General features: G+C 38.7%; 1 protein-coding gene across 1 annotated transcript; it reads right to left on the minus strand.

Annotated features, from left to right (window-relative positions):
- Window positions 1-5019: 5019 nt before the first annotated feature.
- olfml1 (olfactomedin-like 1) lies at window positions 5020-17765 on the minus strand. The gene is made up of 8 exons (XM_034685873.1): window positions 17252-17765; window positions 15719-15822; window positions 15367-15557; window positions 14121-14224; window positions 11047-11238; window positions 7095-7275; window positions 6857-7016; window positions 5020-5408 (listed from the first exon to the last, which is right to left on the minus strand). The coding sequence occupies exons 1-8, from the start codon at window positions 17366-17368 to the stop codon at window positions 5252-5254; spliced, it is 1206 nt and encodes a 401-aa protein (XP_034541764.1). The 5' UTR covers window positions 17369-17765; the 3' UTR covers window positions 5020-5251.
- Between the last annotated feature and the right edge of the window lie 1557 nt (window positions 17766-19322).

Consider the following 19322-nt stretch of genomic DNA (forward strand, 5'->3'; position numbering starts at 1 on the left):
TGAAAACAGCAGACTGAGTCAGAGAGGGTTAACTCATGGAGCGGATAAACCATGATGTAACTCCATGAAGTCAGCAGGCACACAAACACTCACTACATGGAACAGTATTGGTATAAAGTGCTTCTTTGGCTTTTCATTACTCACTTTACTTTAGGATGCACCGGAAGTTTCTTTCAACACTTTCAAAATAAAAGCGCGTTTAAACAAGGCAATCTCCTCTGTAGAACATTTAACACTGATAAGATTCACAGTGAATCAAAAACAGCAGGGTGATTATTTTTGATCCAAGAAGCATGGAGCTGTTTTTAACTGTCTCAGGACTGCACAGAGCAGAAACATTTTTAAAGCAAACTCAAGGCCGACCTTTTTCACAAGAGTACCCTACTGCAGGCAAGATGGCGCCGACACAACATCCACACCGGAAGTCCATACCGGAAGTTACAAAGCTAAAAACGTTGCAATAACACCCACATCGGAAGTCAATACCGGAAGTTACAAAAATAAAAGCCTTCAAAAAAATAAAAGCCTTGAAAAACAGGAACGTGAACGCAAAATAAAAGCCTTCAAAAACACGTAGGTTTACGCGTAATTCTATGAACTTTTTTGCACTTACATTTTAATCGTATCAGTATTATTGACTAGTTGAGTGTATAGGCTGTTGAGAATTCAAGTTACTTAGAAGCCTGCACGAAACACTAAGTTATAGTGTTAACGTCTCAGCCATGCACAGCCTTTTGTTCCGAGTGTGTGTTGAAATACTTAAAGCTGATTATGATGCTGCCGTGATGACATCTGCATTTGCCTTTCTTGTTTTGTCTGGGTCATATGTTATTTTATGTTGTGTTACACTTGTGTACTCCAACCCCTGGTCTCCTTCAATAATCGACGGATGCATCTGGAAGAAAGGAATAAATATACATTTCAATACGCAAGCACACGCACACACAATGGAAGGAGCAGTGTGCACGTGTGTTCACTTTAATTATTGGAGTGTCGTGTCTCGAGAAGGCTGTTTTATCGCTAGCTTTCTGCTAATTGATTTAGCAGCGACATACTAATGCAATCAATACGCTACACGAAGAAGAAACTTCCAGTTCGAAGCATCCGGCATTGGGTAGAGAGGGGGTTAAAGAATCACTTCCGGTATGGACTTCCGGTATGGACTTCCGGTGTGGATGTTGTGGCGGCGCCATCTTGCCTGCAGTAGGGTGCCTCTCACCTTTTTAGTCTTGCTTTTAGTTTCATTTATTCTTATAACAGTTTTATTTATTCATTTATTTCTTATCTAGTTCAAATTTTAGTCACTTTTTTTTTTTTAAGTATAGTATCTTATTTTCTTTTAATGGTTTAATATGTTAGTGTTTTATTATCTTAGAAATGTATTTTATTTTGGTGAGTTTCATTTTCTGTGTTGAGTTTTAACAATTTATTTTACCTCCAGTGTTTCCTCATGAAGATGTCAGGAGAGCGTGTCCTCAGTTTGTTCAGCAACTTCTTTTTTATTTTTCATTTATTTATTGTATTCTATTTTATTTATTCATTTATGTATCTATTTATTTATTTTATTAATGTATTCATTTATTTTAAGTATAGCATCTTATTATCTTTTAATGCTTTAATATTTTAGTTTTTGATTATTTCAGAAATATATTTTATTTTGGTGATTTTAATTTCCTGTGTTGAGTTTCAACATCTTATGTTCCTCCAGTGTTTCCTCATTAAGATATCATGAGAGTGTTTTCTCAGCTCATTCAGTAACTTCTTTTTTATGTTTCATTTTTTAATTTATTTATTTTATTGATTATTTTTTTTATTTTTTTATTCATGTATTTATTTTATTTTATTTATTTATTTATTTATTTTAAGTATAGCATCTTATTATCTTTTAATGGTTTAATATTTTAGTGTTTTTTTATCTTAAAAATGTATTTTATTTTGGTGAGTTTAATTTCCTGTGTTGAGTTTTAACATCTTATGTTTCCTCCAGTGTTTCCTCATTAAGATATCATGAGAGCGTTTCCTCAGTTCGTTCAGCAACTTCTTTTTATTTTTCATTTATTTATCCATTTTATTTTCATTGTTATTATTATTATTATTGTTACATATATTGTGTTCTTAAACTTTGTTATTTATTGCTTAATCTGTCATTACCAACCATAATCACACCATGACAGCCTGTCACTACTGAACCATTTTTAATACTGCCTGTAATTTCTGCTATTTAATCTAAATTCCATTTGTAATATTGTGTATATATAAATTGTATTCTATCTTTATTTATCTATTTTTATTTTTTACTTATTTTATTTTATTTTACTTATTGAAACTTCTTCTTGTTTGTACTTATGTCTGGGTTGCTTTAACAACTGAATATTTTCCCATTCATGTCTATGTGGTTTCTGGTGTTTCTGCAGCCAGCCTCAAGCAGATTCTCGATGTATTGCAGTTTATAACACTTCCACATGGGCTTCCTCGTTTGAGACCGGAGGTTGCTGCTTGTTCAGAATGAACCTTCAATCCCCACATCAAGAAAACTGCCCAGTCCTGTTTCCTTCATTTAAGACCCATCTCCAAAATCAAATCCATTCTGTCACAAGCCGACCTGGAGAAAGTTATTCATGCTCCCTCCTCCCTGGTATCACCACTAAATCCCTTTCTCGACTCCAACTGGTCCAGAACACAGCAGCTCGGCTTCTCACTGATTTTAACAGACGACATCACATCCCTCCTGTCCTCTCTTCTCTCCTCTGGTTTCCTCTGTGTTTTAGATTTAAAGATTTTACTGACCACTTTTAAAGCCCACCCTGGTCTCGCCCCGAGCTACATTGCAGAAATGCTAACATTAAGCCATCTAAGCCATCTTGCGGCCTTGGATCCTCAGGTGGGGCATTTTTGGTTGTTCCAAAGTCGAGGCTCAAATCCAAGAGGATCAAGATTTCTCCATCAGTGCCCCTTGACTCTGGAACGACCTCCCTGAGGAGATAAGGCTCGCAGAGTCAGTGACATCTTTTAAATCTCTTCTTAAAACCCATTTTTATAGATTTGCTTTTATGTGACTTCATCCTTCTGACTGTTTTTACTTCTATTTTATTATTTTTAGTTTTTATCCAACTAATTAATTGTTTTCAATTTTATTTGATCCTTTTATTTTATTATTTATTGTTTTGATTTTTTTTCATGTATTATTTTAATGTTCCTAATTCATCCTTTTCACTTGTTCTAATTTTCCCGATGTGATGTCATCCTCTCATTCTGAAAACCCCTTCTATTGTCCTTTTAATGCTTTTATTCACTTATCCACTTTTATTTATTTATTTATTTATTAAAGGTGACATATCATGCAAAATTGACTTTTTAATGGTTCTTTACCTGAAATATGTTTCCCTGGCATGTCTACAAACCCCCCGAGAATGAAAAGAATCCATTCTGCCCCTGTTCTGATTTCTCCACCTTTCTGTAAATGTGTGTGAAACCAGCCGTTTCAGACTTCAGTGTTTTTGTTACGTAACAACAATATCCGGTCTGTCACGGAGTCAGAGCTCGGAGCTTGTTCAGCCCATAGACTGTATAAAATAATACTGAATCCCTCCCCCGTTTTTCATTCCCTGCACAAATGTGTGCTAACAAGGAGCTTAGGAGGGAGGCATGCTAGTTGTAGGCTGTCTTAATAAACACAAAGGTCGGTTTTACTCCCCACGTCTGCAGATTTGAAGATCTAGTGGATGATTTTTATTTATCATAGATAAGTGCTAGCGCTAGTTAGCATAGCTACATAGCTACATGTCGTAGCTGTAGCTGTGTACCAAGACACACGTCAACATACTGATAAATAAAACAACAAGAAACAGAATCTGGAAGGTACCGCTGCCTTTCTGGCAGAGGTCGGTTTTACTCCCCACGTCTGCAGATTTGAAGATCTGGTGGATGATTTTTATTTATCATGGATAAGTGCTAGCGCTAATTGGCATAGCCACATAGCTACATGTTCATAGCTGTAGCTGTAGCTGTGTACCAAGACACACGTCGACATACTGACAAATAAAACAACAAGAAACACAGAATCTGTGACCAATCCTTCATAAAAGGTCCTGCTGCCTTTCTGGCAGAGGTCGGTTTTACTCCCCACGTCTGCAGATTTGAAGATCTAGTGGATGATTTGTATTTATCATGGATAAGTGCTAGCGCTAGTTAGCATAGCCACATAGCTACATGTTCGTAGCTGTGTACCAAGACACACGTCTACATACTGATAAATAAAACAACAAGAAACACTAAATCTATGACCAATCGTTCAGAAAGGTCCTGCTACAGGCGCCCCTCCATCAGGATCAGATTCAGAGGGTTGAAGTAACGTGATCTCTGAGCAGCCGTGTATATTCAGCCAACATGTAAACATTAGATCAACGTGCTGGAGAGCCGAGGCACATCCACTTCTGGAGGGGGCGTGGTCAGAGGGAAAACAGAGTGTTCTGATGAGGAATGAAGAAAAGGACTTTTCAGGCAGACCAAAATCTGATTTCAAAGTGTTTTTTTGAGCATAAACTTTAAAGACATGTTTTGGGGACCTCTTAGACCAATATATATTGATGAAAAAAGCGTGATATGTCCCCTTTAATTAATTATTTTTTATCTTTTTTATTTTATTTATTTATTTGTATTTATTGTATTTATTTATCTTGAAAAACCTCTTAAACAATGATTTATTGGCCTATTGTCTCACCACTTCATTCTGTTTAATTTACTTGTATTCTTTTTAACCTCACTTTGTATTCTGCATTGTTTAAATTCCTCCTCCCTGTCTGTCAAAAGGTTTACTTTGTTATTCCAACCATGCTTTGTTTGTGAAAGCACTTTGTAAACACTTGTTTTAAAGGTGTTATATAAATAAAGTTATTATTATTATTGGTCAGAGATAACAGGTACTGCTAGGTTTACTTTAAAGTAAAGGTTCCTCACAGTAGCTCTGATTTAAAACTTTAAAATCAATCATTAAGGGTGAGTTAATGGAAATGCACGATGAGCCATTGAATGTTCTTTATTGTGCTAACTAAAAGCATAAAGTCTATACAATAAAATAAATGCTTTGTAGGGCATGTCCTTATATCAGCTATGAGTTACAGTGATGCTGTTTAGGTCTACTAAACTATCCACAGTGGATTATAGACGGCTCATCATGAGCCTTGCTGATATGAGAGATGCTGTTTTGGAAAGATATGGTACATTTTTAAAGATTGATCATTGTGAGAACTCTTCACTCAGCAGTGACTGGATCATTTCTCTGTGTCTCCACTTTGTATATCGTTTGGTAGCCATCATCCCAGGCGTACAGCTGCTTGTCTCCTGGATGGTAGTGGATGCTGCTGTGGCTGGTGTAGCGCTTTGGGAAGAACAACACCGGACTCTCATCACTGCAGGAGGGATGTAGATAAGACAGTGTTTCAGTAATAGAAGAAATCAGTACGGGCATATATTATGGGAAATAACAGTAAAAATAACACCTACATTTAGCTCCACATTTAGCTCCAAATCGTCATAAAAATGTAGAGTGAATTTTTAAAAGTCACTTTTTTATCACATTTAGAGGAATATGTGTGATCTTCTTCACATTTAATTTAGTTGTGAAAAATATATTAAGTTAAAATCAATGTTAAATCTAAATGTTAAATCTAAATCTTATTGTTAAATGTTTAACCTAAATGTTAAATCTAAATCTAAAGGTTAAATATAAATAAAAATGTTAAATATAAATGTTAGATGTTGCTCTGCGATCCTAAATATTTTGCTAAAATGCAAATTCACACTGGCGCCTAGTGGAAATACCAAAATAAAAGCTTCATAGAGCAAATCATAGACTGGGTCAGTTCTGTCTCTGAGCGTTGTGAAATCTCTTTCTGGTCTCCAAATCTGCCTATCCAGCATTTTTAGGGCAGGCAGTCCAGCTATAACCCGTAGGAGTCAGTACTGACAGACTATGGTTAGGATATCTGTATCACTTTATGAAGCTTTTGTTTTGGTACTTCCGCTAGGGAGCAGTGTGAATTAGCTAAACATTTAGGATCACAGAGCAACATTTAACATTTAGATTTAACATTTAGATTTCATTTAGATTTATATTTAACATTTAAATTTAGATTTAACATTTAACATTTGGATTTAACATTTTTATTTATATTTAACATTTATATTTATATTTAGTATTTGGATTTAAGGTTGAACATTTAAATTTAGATTTTAAAATTTAAATTTAGATTTAACATTTAAATTTAGATTTAACATTTAGATTTATATTTAGCATTTGGATTTAAGGTTAAACATTTCTATTTATATTTAACATTTAAATTTAGATTTAACATTTAACATTTGGATTTAACATTTTTATTCATATTTAACATTTAGATTTAGATTTAGCATTTGGATTTAAGGTTGAACATTTCTATTTCTATTTTAACATTTAAGTTTAGATTTAACATTTAAATTTAGATTTAACATTTCTATTTATATTTAGCATTTGGATTTAAGGTTAAACATTTCTATTTATATTTAACATTTAAATTTAGATTTAGCATTTGGATTTAACATTTAACATTTAGATATAGATTCAGCATTTAAATTTTGATATTTAGATTTATATATAACATTTATATTTAGCATTTGAATTTAACATTGATTTTAGCTCAATATATTATTCACAACAAAATTAAATGTGAAGAAGATCACAAATATTCCTCTAAAATGTAAATTTAAAAAGTTTTGGAGCTAAATGTGGAGAATTGTTGATGTTATTTTCAGTGTGCAAAACTTTACAAACGGCGCCCCATAATGTATTGCATAATCCATATCAAGGTGTAAAACCAACCTGTGGAAGGTGTCGTGGATGTCATACAGACACTGTACGGTGGAGCGTCCTCCGTACCGCGTGTTGTACACCACATAGAGGGTTCCACATATTAGAAAGGCTCCTTCAGCATCACGGCTTCTACACTGTGTATCCCAGGTGTACTCTACTGCCAAACTTGCTGTTATGGAGAAATAAAGTGTGAATTATGCCACTTAGGCTACGCACTGTTTATATCTGTGTCTGTATGTTCAGGTACCTTTATCCAGTTTAGTAATGACCAGGTTTCCTCCATACTCAGGGTCAGCATGTATGACCCACAGTCCAAGTTCATCCACAGCCAGGTCCAGGTAGGTGTTGGGGTTAAGACTGTAGACTGGTAGACGGCCTGCCCCTGGTAACAGAGTGCTGTCCACCACTGTACCGTTTGTCAGGTCCACCTTTATTGAGAAGACGGAGGTTATGTTTAAATTAAAATATTTAAAAAGCAAATCACTTGTAATGCCGTTATCTGTTTAATAATGCAGATTATTTCAGGTATTTAAAAGTAGCATGTTAGCCTGCTAATATTTCCTTACAGCTTAGGCTGATGGTGTTCATTAGTTTTGAAGGTATTCAACACAAGCCAAAGTAATGAAAGCATATACTGCCATATTTTGATGAAGTTAGTATGACCCAAGTTCAGGAGCAGGACCATGTCTCCAAAACCAGATCTAATCACCTGCAGCTCATTATCAATTATCAGCGCCTGTGTATAAACCTGGCTAACTCATAGGCTGTTTTCAAACCTACAGTCATGGCCAAAAGTTTTGAGAATGACACAACTATTAATTTTCACAAAGTCTGCTGTTTCAGTTTTTATAATGGCAATTTGCATATACTCCAGAATGTTATGAGGAGTGATCAGCTCAACTGTAATTAATTGCAAAGTCCCTCTTTGCCTTGAAAATGAACTTTATCACCAAAAACACATTTCCACTGCATTTCAGCCCTGCCACAAAAGGACCAGCTAACATCATTTCAATGACACACAGGTGTCACACACATTAACACATGTGTGGGTGTTGATGAGGATAAGGCTGCTGATCAATCTGTCATGATTGAGTGACTGGACACTTTAAAAGGAAGATGGTGCATGACACCATTGTTCCTCATCTGTTAGCCATGGTTACCTGCAAGGAAACACGTGCAGCCATCATTGCATTGCACAAAAAGGGCCTAACAGGGAAGTTTATAGCAGCGAGTAAGATTGCACCTCAGTCAACCGTCTATCCAATTATCAAGAACTTCAAGGAGAGAGGTTCAATTGTTGCCAAACAGGCTCCAGGGCACCCAAGAAAGTCCAGCAAGCACCAGGACCGTCTCCTGAAGGTGTTACAGCTGCGGGATCGGGCCACCACCAGTGCAGAGCTTGCTCAGGAATGGCAGCAGGCAGGTGTGAGTGCATCTGCACGCACAGGGAGGTGAAGACTTTTGGAGGAAGGCCTGGTGTCGAGGAGGGCAGCAAAGAAGCCACTTCTCTCCAGTAAAAACATCAGGGACAGACTGATATTCTGCAGAAGGTACAGGGACTGGACTGCTGAGGACTGGGGTAAAGTCATTTTCTCTGATGAATCCCCTTTCCCATTGTTTGGGGCATCTGGAGGAAGGCTTGTTCGGAGAAGACGAGGTGAGCGCTACCATCAGTCCTGTCTCTTGCCAACAGTGAAGCATCCTGAGACCATTCATGTGTGGGGTTGCTTTTCGGTCAAGGGAGTGGGCTCTCTCACAATCTTGCCTAAAAACACAGCCATGAATAAAGAATGGTACCAGAACGTCCTCCCAGAGCAACTTCTCCCAACCATCCAAGGGCAGTTTGGTGATGAAGAATGCCTTTTCCAGCATGATGGAGCACCTTGCCATAAAGCAAAAGTCATAACAAAATGCCTCGGGGAACAAAACATTAAGATTTTGGGCCCTTGGCCAGGAAACTCCCCAGATCTTAATCCCATTGAGAACTTGTGGTCACTCCTCAAGAGGCGGGTGGACAATCAAAAACCCACAAATTCTGACAAACTCCAAGCATTGATTATGCAAGAATGGACTGCCATCAGTCAGGATTTGGTCCAGAAGTTGATTGACAGCATGCCAGGGAGAATTGCAGAGGTCTTGAAAAAGAAGGGTCAACACTGCAAATATTGACTTATTGCATGAATTCTGTGTAATTCTCAATAAAAGCTTTTGATACTTATGAAATGCTTCTAATTGTATTTCATGATACCATAGAAACATCTGACAAAAACACCTAAAAACCCTGAAGCAGCAGACTTTGTGAAAATGTAATATTTGTGTCATTCTCAAAACTTTTGGCCATGACTGTAGTACTATACGAGCAGTACGTGCTGATTTGGGGGCACTCAGTTTTTAGGTGCTGTGAAAATGATTGAACTCCATATAAACCACTTCTTAACTTTTGAAATCATAAGTGATGCTAAAGAAGCAGTTCATCTATCAGCTTAGTCGTTGTTTACTTCCCCTTCCTGAAACCGGAAATCCAGTGACCCCTGACTCAGCATCCTGCAGTCCAGATCCAACAGAACAGACAGACTACAGACTACCTTCAAACACAGTATGTAGCAGGCCGTTTCCAAAACAGAATTTCTCTCTTGTTTGTCTCAGTTCTTGCTACTCTCCCCCTGATCCCTTCTACTTCTCTCTCCCTCTCCTTCCTCTTAATACAGGAACTAAAGGGGGTTTCTGAACCAGAGGCTTGTCGAGACGTGTCCCCAACCTTACATGGGACTTCCACCAGATCCGTCAACACCCCCCGATTGCATTTTCGGAACGCAGCAAGGAGCAGGACCACCAGATAACTGGAGTCATGTGACCGAGGTTTTCCCGCTGTAATCCCTGAATCAAGGATTCTCCTCCTCCTCTCCTCATCCATGTTGTCTTTCTGGTCCTCTGAAAACCTCTGACCTGTTGACTCCAGGCCTGGCTCCACTCATCATGGCCATTTAACTTAATTAAATACAATTATTTTAACCGACTATTGCATGACTTCGTTTCTGTGAAGTTAAATGATGTGGTATTATTTATATACAGTGGGTCTTATTACCAATATAATTATAACATACAAGGCCGTGGTCTTGTTAGTGGATAAATATAAGGAACTATCAATGTTACTCCGATCCTCATATCTTTGCACAGGCTTAAATGTAGGATCCAGTTTAAAACTCTTGTTGTTGTGTACAGAGTGCTCAATGGTCAGGCTCCAGTCTACACCAGGGAGGTGCTGAAGCCTTATAACTCCAGCAGGACTCTGAGGTCCTCTGATCAGGGTTTATTGGTCGTACCTCGTTCCAGGTTAAAAACTAAAGGAGACTGTGCTTTCCAGGTTGACTCTGGAACAGTCTCCCTCTGGAACTCAGAACTGTGGGCACTGTGGACAGGTTCAAAAAGCAGCTGAAGACCTCTCTGTTTAGACTTGCCTTTGATTAATCTGTCTGTTTTTATGTCATGTTTTTGTATATATTTGCAATCACTGTTTAGCCTTTTAATGTTTTTCTTTTGTTGTTGTTGTTGTTGTTGTTGTTGTTGTTGTCACTCAAAGCAGAGCTATCAACCTTATGATGGCTTTGCAGGAAAAGTAAGGGGTCACCAAAGTCAGTGAGATAGTAACTTTAAATGTTTGTGCATAAGTCAGTGGTTATTCAAGAGATACTTCAGATTTAATCTCAGGTCATATTTAACTCATCGCTACATAGGCTGTGTACAGAATCCTAAGAATAACAGCTGACGGTCGTTTTCTCATGTTATTGTTTTGGAAACAATATCATATCATAACAATAACAATACTTTTTCTTAGAGAACTTTCTTCAGAAATGACTTTGACTCCAAAATGCTAAAAGTCAGCTAATTTCACTGCAATTACAGTGATTTGTCTGGCGTGGTTTACTCACTGACCTCAGCTAACTGGAAGCAGCAGTAAAATAGGACAAACCTGACAATGATTAAACACCACTCACTGATATGAGGTCAGGCTCTGCACAGCCGTTAGGAGATAAAACGTCATTCACTCTGCACTCAGTAACTGTTTCCATGCAGTGTGAATATTCAATGTGATGTGAATCAAACATTATATCCACCCCATGTATTTTAAGTGAAAATAATCAAAGAACCACTTGATAATGTATTATCTATAAAGCTAATGTTTGACTTCAGTCACACACCTTCATTATCTGGTTTGGTGTGTCCGCCTTGTGGTAGTAGATGAATCCGTTGTAGACCACATGACCGGTCCCCTGCCAATGAAAAGGCAGCTGCAGAACCTTGGCTGGCGGTGTGGTGGTTCTCTCTGTGAAACTGTGCAGAGAAGCATACTCTACCAGAGTGCTGTTACGGATTCCACTGAGCAGGTAGACCTACAGGGATTTACAGGTGTGATTAGTTGGGGAGTGACTGAAAATAGCAGAGAAAATCAACTTGTACTTTCCATTAAACTTCTAGATATAGTTATATTCTTTGTTTTATTTGATAAAAGAGGAAAATCAACGTCCAAGTTTTTTTTTTTTCTCTACATTTTTAATTTCTGATTCATTCTCATAAATGGGAAAAATATACTGTATACTGGCCTCAAAGTATTTCATTAAAATAAGACATTGAATAGGGCAAATCCCATTAGGCAGTAATGCCACCAATATACAGCTCTTTAAGGCTTGATAAACTGATCTAGAACAAGCCTCAGAAAATCAGAGTTAGATTGCACTCTTATAAATGATAGACAGTAATCATAAACTCAGAGGCTCAGACAGAAACATTAAAAATCATCTTTACAGTGAACAGTCCTCTAAAGCAGAGGTTCCCAAAACTTTTCAGCACGTGACCCCCAAAATATAGGTGCCAAAGGCTCCCGACCCCCACTGTCCCTTAAAGTGATTTAATGTGGCTTCATTTAGCTGGTCTACAGAAAATGACCCTACCTTACACTACTGTTCAAAAGTTTGGGGTCACTTAGAAATGTCCTTATTTTTGAAAGAAAAGCACAGTTTTTTTCAATAAAGATAACATTAAATTAATCAGAAATACACTCTATACATTGTTAATGCAGTAAATGACTATTCTAGCTGCCAACGTCTGGTTTTTAATGGAATATCTACATAGGTGTATAGAGGCCCATTTCCAGCAACCATCACTCCAGTGTTCTAATGGTACATTGTGTTTGCTAATCACGTTAGAAAGCTAATGGATGATTAGAAACATGTTGAAAACCCTTGTGCAGTTACCTTAGCACAGCTGAAAACGGTTTTGCTGGTTAGAGAAGCTGTAAAACTGGCCTTTCTTTGAGCTAGTTGAGTATCTGGAGCATCACATTTGTGGGTTCGATTATACTCTCAAAATGGCCAGAAAAAGAGAACTTTCATATGAAACTCCACAGTCTATTCTTGTTCTTAGAAATGAAGGGTATTCCATGCCAGACATTTCCAAGAAACTGAACATTTCGTACAACGATGTGTACTACTCCCTTCAGAGAACAGCACAAACAGACTCTAACCAGAGTAGAAAGAGAAGTGGGAGGCCCCGGTGCACAACTGAACAAGAAGACGAGTACAGTAGAGTCTCTAGTTTGAGAAATAGACACCTCACAGGTCCTGAACTGGCAGCTTCATTAAATGGTACCCGCAAAACGCCAGTGTCAACGTCTACAGTGAAGAGGTGACTCTGGGATGCTGGCCTTCTAGGCAGAGTGGCAAAGAAAAAGCCATATCTGAGACTGGCCAATAAAAGGAAAAGATTTATATGGGCAAAAGAACACAGACATTGGACAGAGGAAGATTGGAAAAAAGTGTTATGGACAGACGAATCGAAGTTTCAGGTGTTTGGATCACACAGAAGAAGATTAGTGAGATACAGAACAAGTGAAAAGATGCTGGAAGAGTGTCTGACACAATCTGTTAAGCATGGTGGAGGTCATGTGATGGTGTGGGGCTGCTTTGGTGCAGGTAAAGTGGGAGATTTGCAAAAAATAAAAGGGATTTTGAATAATGAAGGCTATCACTCAATTTTGCAACAAGACAATGACCCAAAGCACACTTCCAGATTATGCAAGAACTATTTAGGGAAGAAGCAGGCAGCTGGTATTCTGTCTGTAATGGAGTGGACAGCACAGTCACCAGATCTCAACCCCATTGAGCTGTTGTGGGAGCAGCTTGACCGTATGGTACGCAAGAAGTGTCCATCAAGCCAATCCAACTTGTGGGAGGTGCTTCAGGAAGCGTGGGGTGACATTTCTTCAGATTTCCTCAACAACTTAACAGCTAGAATGCCAAAGGTCTGCAATGATGTAATTGCTGCAAAGGGAGCATTCTTTGATGAAAGCAAAGTTTGAAGGACAAAATTATTATTTCAACTAAAAATCATTATTTCTAACATTCTCAATGTCTTCACAATATTTTCTATTCATTTTGTAACTCATTTGATAAATAAAAGTCTGAGTTTTCATGGAAAACACAAAATTGTCTGGGTGACCCCAAACTTTTGAACGGTAGTGTATATGAGCATGTGTCTGTGTTTCCTGTGCTGTTATGAATGAACCTGCTGCTACTGATGCTTTTGATAATTAACTGATCACTAACACTAAACTTAGGAGTCATCTGGAAACAAAGAAAGGCAGAAAACTCATTACACTTTATATTTCCAAGGTTTTATTTACAGTTTAGCTACTATTTCTCACGACCCCCCAGGGGGTCCCAACCATAGACAGTATAAATAATGGACATAGTATCCGTGAAGTCACCCATCTTGTTCCTGAGCGCTGTTTTGAAGCCAATCGTCTGCAGCAGCCATATTGGAAATGCTGAATAACCAAACTTAGTGTGAGGTAAAGAGGCGGAGTTTGAGCCTCCTAGCCAACAGCTCTGTGTCTCCACCTGTCAATCAAGTCAGTCATGTCCTTATTTGGGCAAAAACTGGTAATCTTAATATCTTCTGAACCGTCACGTTAGAAATAAATTCACCCCCGTACAGTGTGTGCTGATAGAGAATTTAGTGACATGGAGCCAATCTGTATTTTGAACCAGACTGTAAACATGTTTATTTCTGCTGTAAAGATCGTCTCTTTGAATGGGTGTGTATGTGGTTTCTGGTGTTTCTGCAGCCAGCTTCAAGCAGATTCTTGATGAATTGCAGCTTATAACACTTCCTCATGGGCTTCATAGTTGGAGACCGGAGCTTGCTGCTTGGTCCCGACCCACACTTTGGGAACCCCTGCTCTAAAGTGTAATCACAGTAATTTAAAGGAACAAACCTTATCTGATCCTTCAGAGGGGTCCTTGAACCAGCAACCATACGTGTCTCCTGCCTTCTTCACGATCTTCAGAGACTTGATTTGACTCAGAGCCGTGTTGCAATCTAAAGGTTTTATAGAGAAGATGATAAAACACAGTTTGTTATTTAACCTTATCATTATGAACAACTTTAGAATCAGATTCAGATTTATTGCCGGGTTTGTATGCATGCAATGATATTTTCTCACATCACTTATTGTTTTACAACTTGGTGACACACAACAGCCAGCATGTTAAAACCCATCAAGTCTCTCTTTAAGGAGACCGTCAAAATCTTAGGCAGGAAACTTCTCAACTTCCATTATTTCAACATAGTTAGGAAGTATAACATCTTAAACATTGAACATTTTCAAACCTACACTGACATCTGTCTGGTTTTTAAAGTTTTAAATGGGCTTGCCCCTCCATCATTGATCAAATCTATAAAAAAAAACCCACAATAAATACTAGAGCATGAACAAGAGGAGACTGTGATGTACCAAGACCTTAAACCACATTCAGTCAGATGGTCTGTCAGAGGCACACAAACCTGGAACACACTACCAGCTCACATCAGGGAGCTTGAGAACTACTGTACCTTTAAAAAAACACTTAAACATTAAAGACAAACCAGTCATGAACACATGAATAATCTGTTTCCTCACTTGATGCCCGTTCCCGGGGCTTTGGCCTCACCTTCCATCCTGTTTTTATAAAGTCCCAAACGTTGTGTATGTAAAATCTGTTTGTAAGTCAGTTCATGTAGTGTCCTGTTAACTGTCTTGTGACATCCTGTCATTTTAAATCTTGTTGTTTTATGTTTTATGTGAGTACCTGCCTTGGGACCACGGATGAAATGTAGCTATTGTGCTAATTCCAGCATATTTACATTGAGGCACACTGTTGAAATGTTGATGAATGTGCATTTTCCTAATCAAATAAACTCAAATTAATTAAACATGTGCGAGGAAATGTATCTGTTTTATTGGTGCAGAAAAAATACAATGAACATAGAGGTAGAATAAAAAGTAGAAATGTATAAAGAGCAGTTCAACCACAGTCAAAGGTCTATTCAGTGTCTGTATTAATTATGCTTCTGCTATCATTGAATTTACTGTGAATACTTGTTACTATCAGTTCACAATGTCATACTGGAACACTATGTGGCTACCTGCAAACACCACTATTAGATCCACACTGTTCCACACACACATGTTCACTTCCTACCCTTTTCAACTTTGATCCTGGCCCTCTTCTGCATCAAGTCCAGCTCTGCAGCCTGTATTTGTTGCTCCAGCAGCGCCTCCTCCATCTCAATATTTGACTGAGTAGGAATCTTGTTTTCGAGATATTCCACCTCTCTCTCCACCCGGTCCAGCCGGACAGACACGCTGTCCACCTGGTTCTTTATCTCTGATCTACGGAGCAGAAATGATCTCAGTTCACATATATCCAAAGTGTAACTGCTGTCAGTCCTTCAATGAGCGACTTAGAGTTAGAGTGATTTATTCTTCTTACAGTTTTCTACTCAGGATAGATTATATAACTCATAACTCCATGTTCTGTTCTACAGGCCTACCTTATAACAGTAAGAGTGGACAGGTAACCCCTGATGTCAGAGGACAGGTCGTAGGTCTTTTGGGTGGCTCCCATTGTATTCTGCTCACATACATTCAGACGCTCCTGATGTAGGTGACACAGAGGGAGAGTATCATGAATACAGACTGGAGCAATAAAACATCAACTCTGGATGACTAAATACATTCTTCCTCTCATGAAAACATCAATCCTCTCAGGTTTTTGCTCCTTAAGTCTTACCTGATACGAGGTGCAGGTGGCCATCACATTTACTATTGTTCTTCTATTCTTGTCTTACTATGAAACTATATTTTAAGGCGTTTTTCAACCAGAGGAACTTTACCCTGAACTACGTGCATTTCGACCGGAGGAACTAGGGTCTAAATTTAGTTCAGGGGTAGATAATCTCCCCCCCTGAAAAGCCCCTGCTAGGCGGGTAGTACTTTTCAAAGGCCCGGGACTTTCAGGGGCGGGGCCTGCAATGCTGAACATGTCTGATTGGTAGTTTAACCACAGTGTTTTTATTCCACCCTCCGTCCACAATAACATCACACACATCTGTGATTCACTTGATTTCTCTTTCTTTCATTAGTTTTGATTTGTTCTATCTTTTTTGTATGTGTGTGTACTTTTCAAAAGAAGAAGCTGTGATCCTCTTGATTTAGCAGCTTGTAACAGTAGTCTTCTCTCAGCCCACCGTGAATGCGTCTCTCCCGGTGTTCCGGTTTTAAAAGTGACCCTGTAAACTGGAGACCTTCAGCTGAACGTGTCAGTGTTTGTGGAGTTTACACAGCTGTTGAAACACAGAGGGAGTTCCTGGGAATGCAAACTAGTTTAGTTTTTATTAAGATTTCAAAATATCCTCATCAGATATTTAATGATGGTCTAAAGACGTTTATGAGGGATGCATCCAGCTGAAAGTCTCCAGTTAACAGGGTCGCTGTTTAAACCAAAACAATGGGGGTACAGGAACCTTTTAGTTCAGGGGAAAGTAGATCTTTCTCATAAATCATTAAACAAAGTAACAAGTCAACACAGTATCTTTTACCTTAATTAACAAACAATTCACAAGAAGTGTCTCACAAAAAGCATGTAACATGATGCAACTTGATATTAAACTAAAGAGGAAAGTAGTATATCCTGCCACTTGTTGTCCCTGGGAATGCACTGAAATCTGGTACATTAAGGCATCATTTCTAGAGAGCTGCTGCAGTCCACATCACATGCTCTTCAAATGAAAACATTACAGAAATGAGTCAGCTGGTACGAAGCCAATGTTTTGGCAGCCAGATTACAGGATCATGGCCTGACCACAGCACAAGTCATACTTTCATTCTGTTGTTCCTCAATCTGCTCGAAATAAGTCTGGTTACATTATAGCAAGACCTGGACCTGGACTGTGATTCAATTATGAATTCATGCCTCCTTTTAATAGAAAACTGAACATTGCAATGAATAGTTAAAAGTAAGGGCATGTTAGTTTTGATGTCATCTTAAAGTCCCAGTGTTAAAGAGAAGTTCTTTGGGCACCTACCTCCACCTGAGCGAGCCTCCTCTCCAGGTACTGGAGTATGAAGGCATCCTGCGTAGACCCCTGACTCCAGACTGAACCGACGATCAGAGAGAGACAGAGAAAAACGATGCGATGCATTCTGCAGGACTTTTCTGCCTCTTCTCAGTTTGACAGCCCAGCACTGAAACAAGAGCCGCTGCAATGAGAACTTCAGTATTTCTGCGTCTGAAATGTCAGAAACAGACTTTTCCTCTGATTTCCTGAGCTCTTCTGGAGCATACAAACCACTAAAACAAAAAACCCCCAAAGTGAAACAAGGACAGCTGCAGACACAGTTTGAAACAGTGTCACTGCGATGGAAAGAAACCTCTTCTTCTTCTCAAACAGCTGAATATATCTTATTCTTCCTCCCTCAGAAAGCTTTCCAGTCTTGTTAGAGTTGGTGCTCCAGAACTGTGTGTCTTGTGTCTGTAATCAGTTGTTGCAACAGTGGATCTGGATCCAAGTTAACCTCACAGTCCCTCCCTGCCCCTTCCTTTCCCAGCCTCTCTGTTGTCTCTCTTCCAGCGTCTCTCCCTCAGGAGTTTACTGAAGTATGAGAAAACCAAAAGAGGAGGGGAAAGAGAGAGAGAGGGAGGTAGAAAAAAAAGAAGACTGTTCATACCAGATTGGTCAGTCTTTTATTCTAATACTCTCCAGATGGCCCCCTGACACGTCCTCACTTCTCACACTGAGCTCAACCTACTCAATAAATGTTGTTAACTCAGATTAACAGGATTAGTATTTAATTACCCTCCTTGAGGAAACAGACATCATTTTCCCAGAGGTGCATGTGTTTATACTGTTTTAATTTAAAAAACACAAAGTGTGTTCCTGTGGGTTGAATCACAGGTTTGATTTCAGACGCTGTATTACACCACCGCAGGTCCATTATTACATTGTTCCTTGTAATTTCCTATCTGCATGCTGCTGAATACATGCTATCATCTCATATCACATATCCTCCTAAAGCAATGGTTATGCTGTCTGACCAGACTGAAGGCTTTACTGACACTACAGACACGTCCACATGCATTCCAACAGCTATCTCATTTTTAAAATGTAGCTCTGCACAGTCTGATTCTGCTCTTTATAAAACACTTTGGATATATTCTGACTTATTTGAGTCCAAAAGTCATCTGAATTTTTACTAATAATTCATGTTAAAGGTGACATATCATGCAAAATTGACTTTTTAATGGTTCTTTACCTGAAATATGTTTCCCTGGCATGTCTACAAACCCCCCGAGAATGAAAAAAATCCATTCTGCCCCTGTTCTGATTTCTCCACCTTTCTGTAAATGTGTGTGAAACCAGCCGTTTCAGACTTCAGTGTTTTTGTTACGTCACAACAATATCCGGTCTGTCACGGAGTCAGAGCTCGGAGCTTGTTCAGCCCATAGACTGTATAAAATACAACTCAACCCCTCCTCCGTTTTTCATTACCTGCACACGTGTGTGCTAACAAGGAGCTTAGGAGGGAGGCATGCTAGTTGTAGGCTGTCTTAATAAACACATAGGTCGGTTTTACTCCCCACGTCTGCAGATTTGAAGATCTAGTGGATGATTTTTATTTGTCATGGATAAGTGCTAGCGCTAATTAGCATAGCCACATAGCTATATGTTCGTAGCTGTAGCTGTAGCTGTAGCTGTAGCTGTAGCTGTAGCTGTAGCTGTAGCTGTAGCTGTAGCTGTAGCTGTAGCTGTAGCTGTGTACCAAGACACACGTCGACATACTGACAAATAAAACAACAAGAAACACTAAATCTGTGACCAATCCTTCATAAAAGGTCCTGCTGCCTTTCTGGCAGAGGTCGGTTTTACTCCCCACGTCTGCAGATTTGAAGATCTAGTGGATGATTTTTATTTATCATGGATAAGTGCTAGCGCTAGTTAGCATAGCCACATAGCTACATGTTCGTAGCTGTGTACCAAGACACACGTCTACATACTGATAAATAAAACAACATGAAACACTAAATCTGTGACCAATGGTTCAGAAAGGTCCTGCTGCAGGCGCCTCTCCGTCAGGATCAGATTCTGGATCAGATTC

Source organism: Notolabrus celidotus, chromosome 6 (assembly GCF_009762535.1).
Source record: "Notolabrus celidotus isolate fNotCel1 chromosome 6, fNotCel1.pri, whole genome shotgun sequence".
Classification (NCBI taxonomy): domain Eukaryota; kingdom Metazoa; phylum Chordata; class Actinopteri; order Labriformes; family Labridae; genus Notolabrus; species Notolabrus celidotus.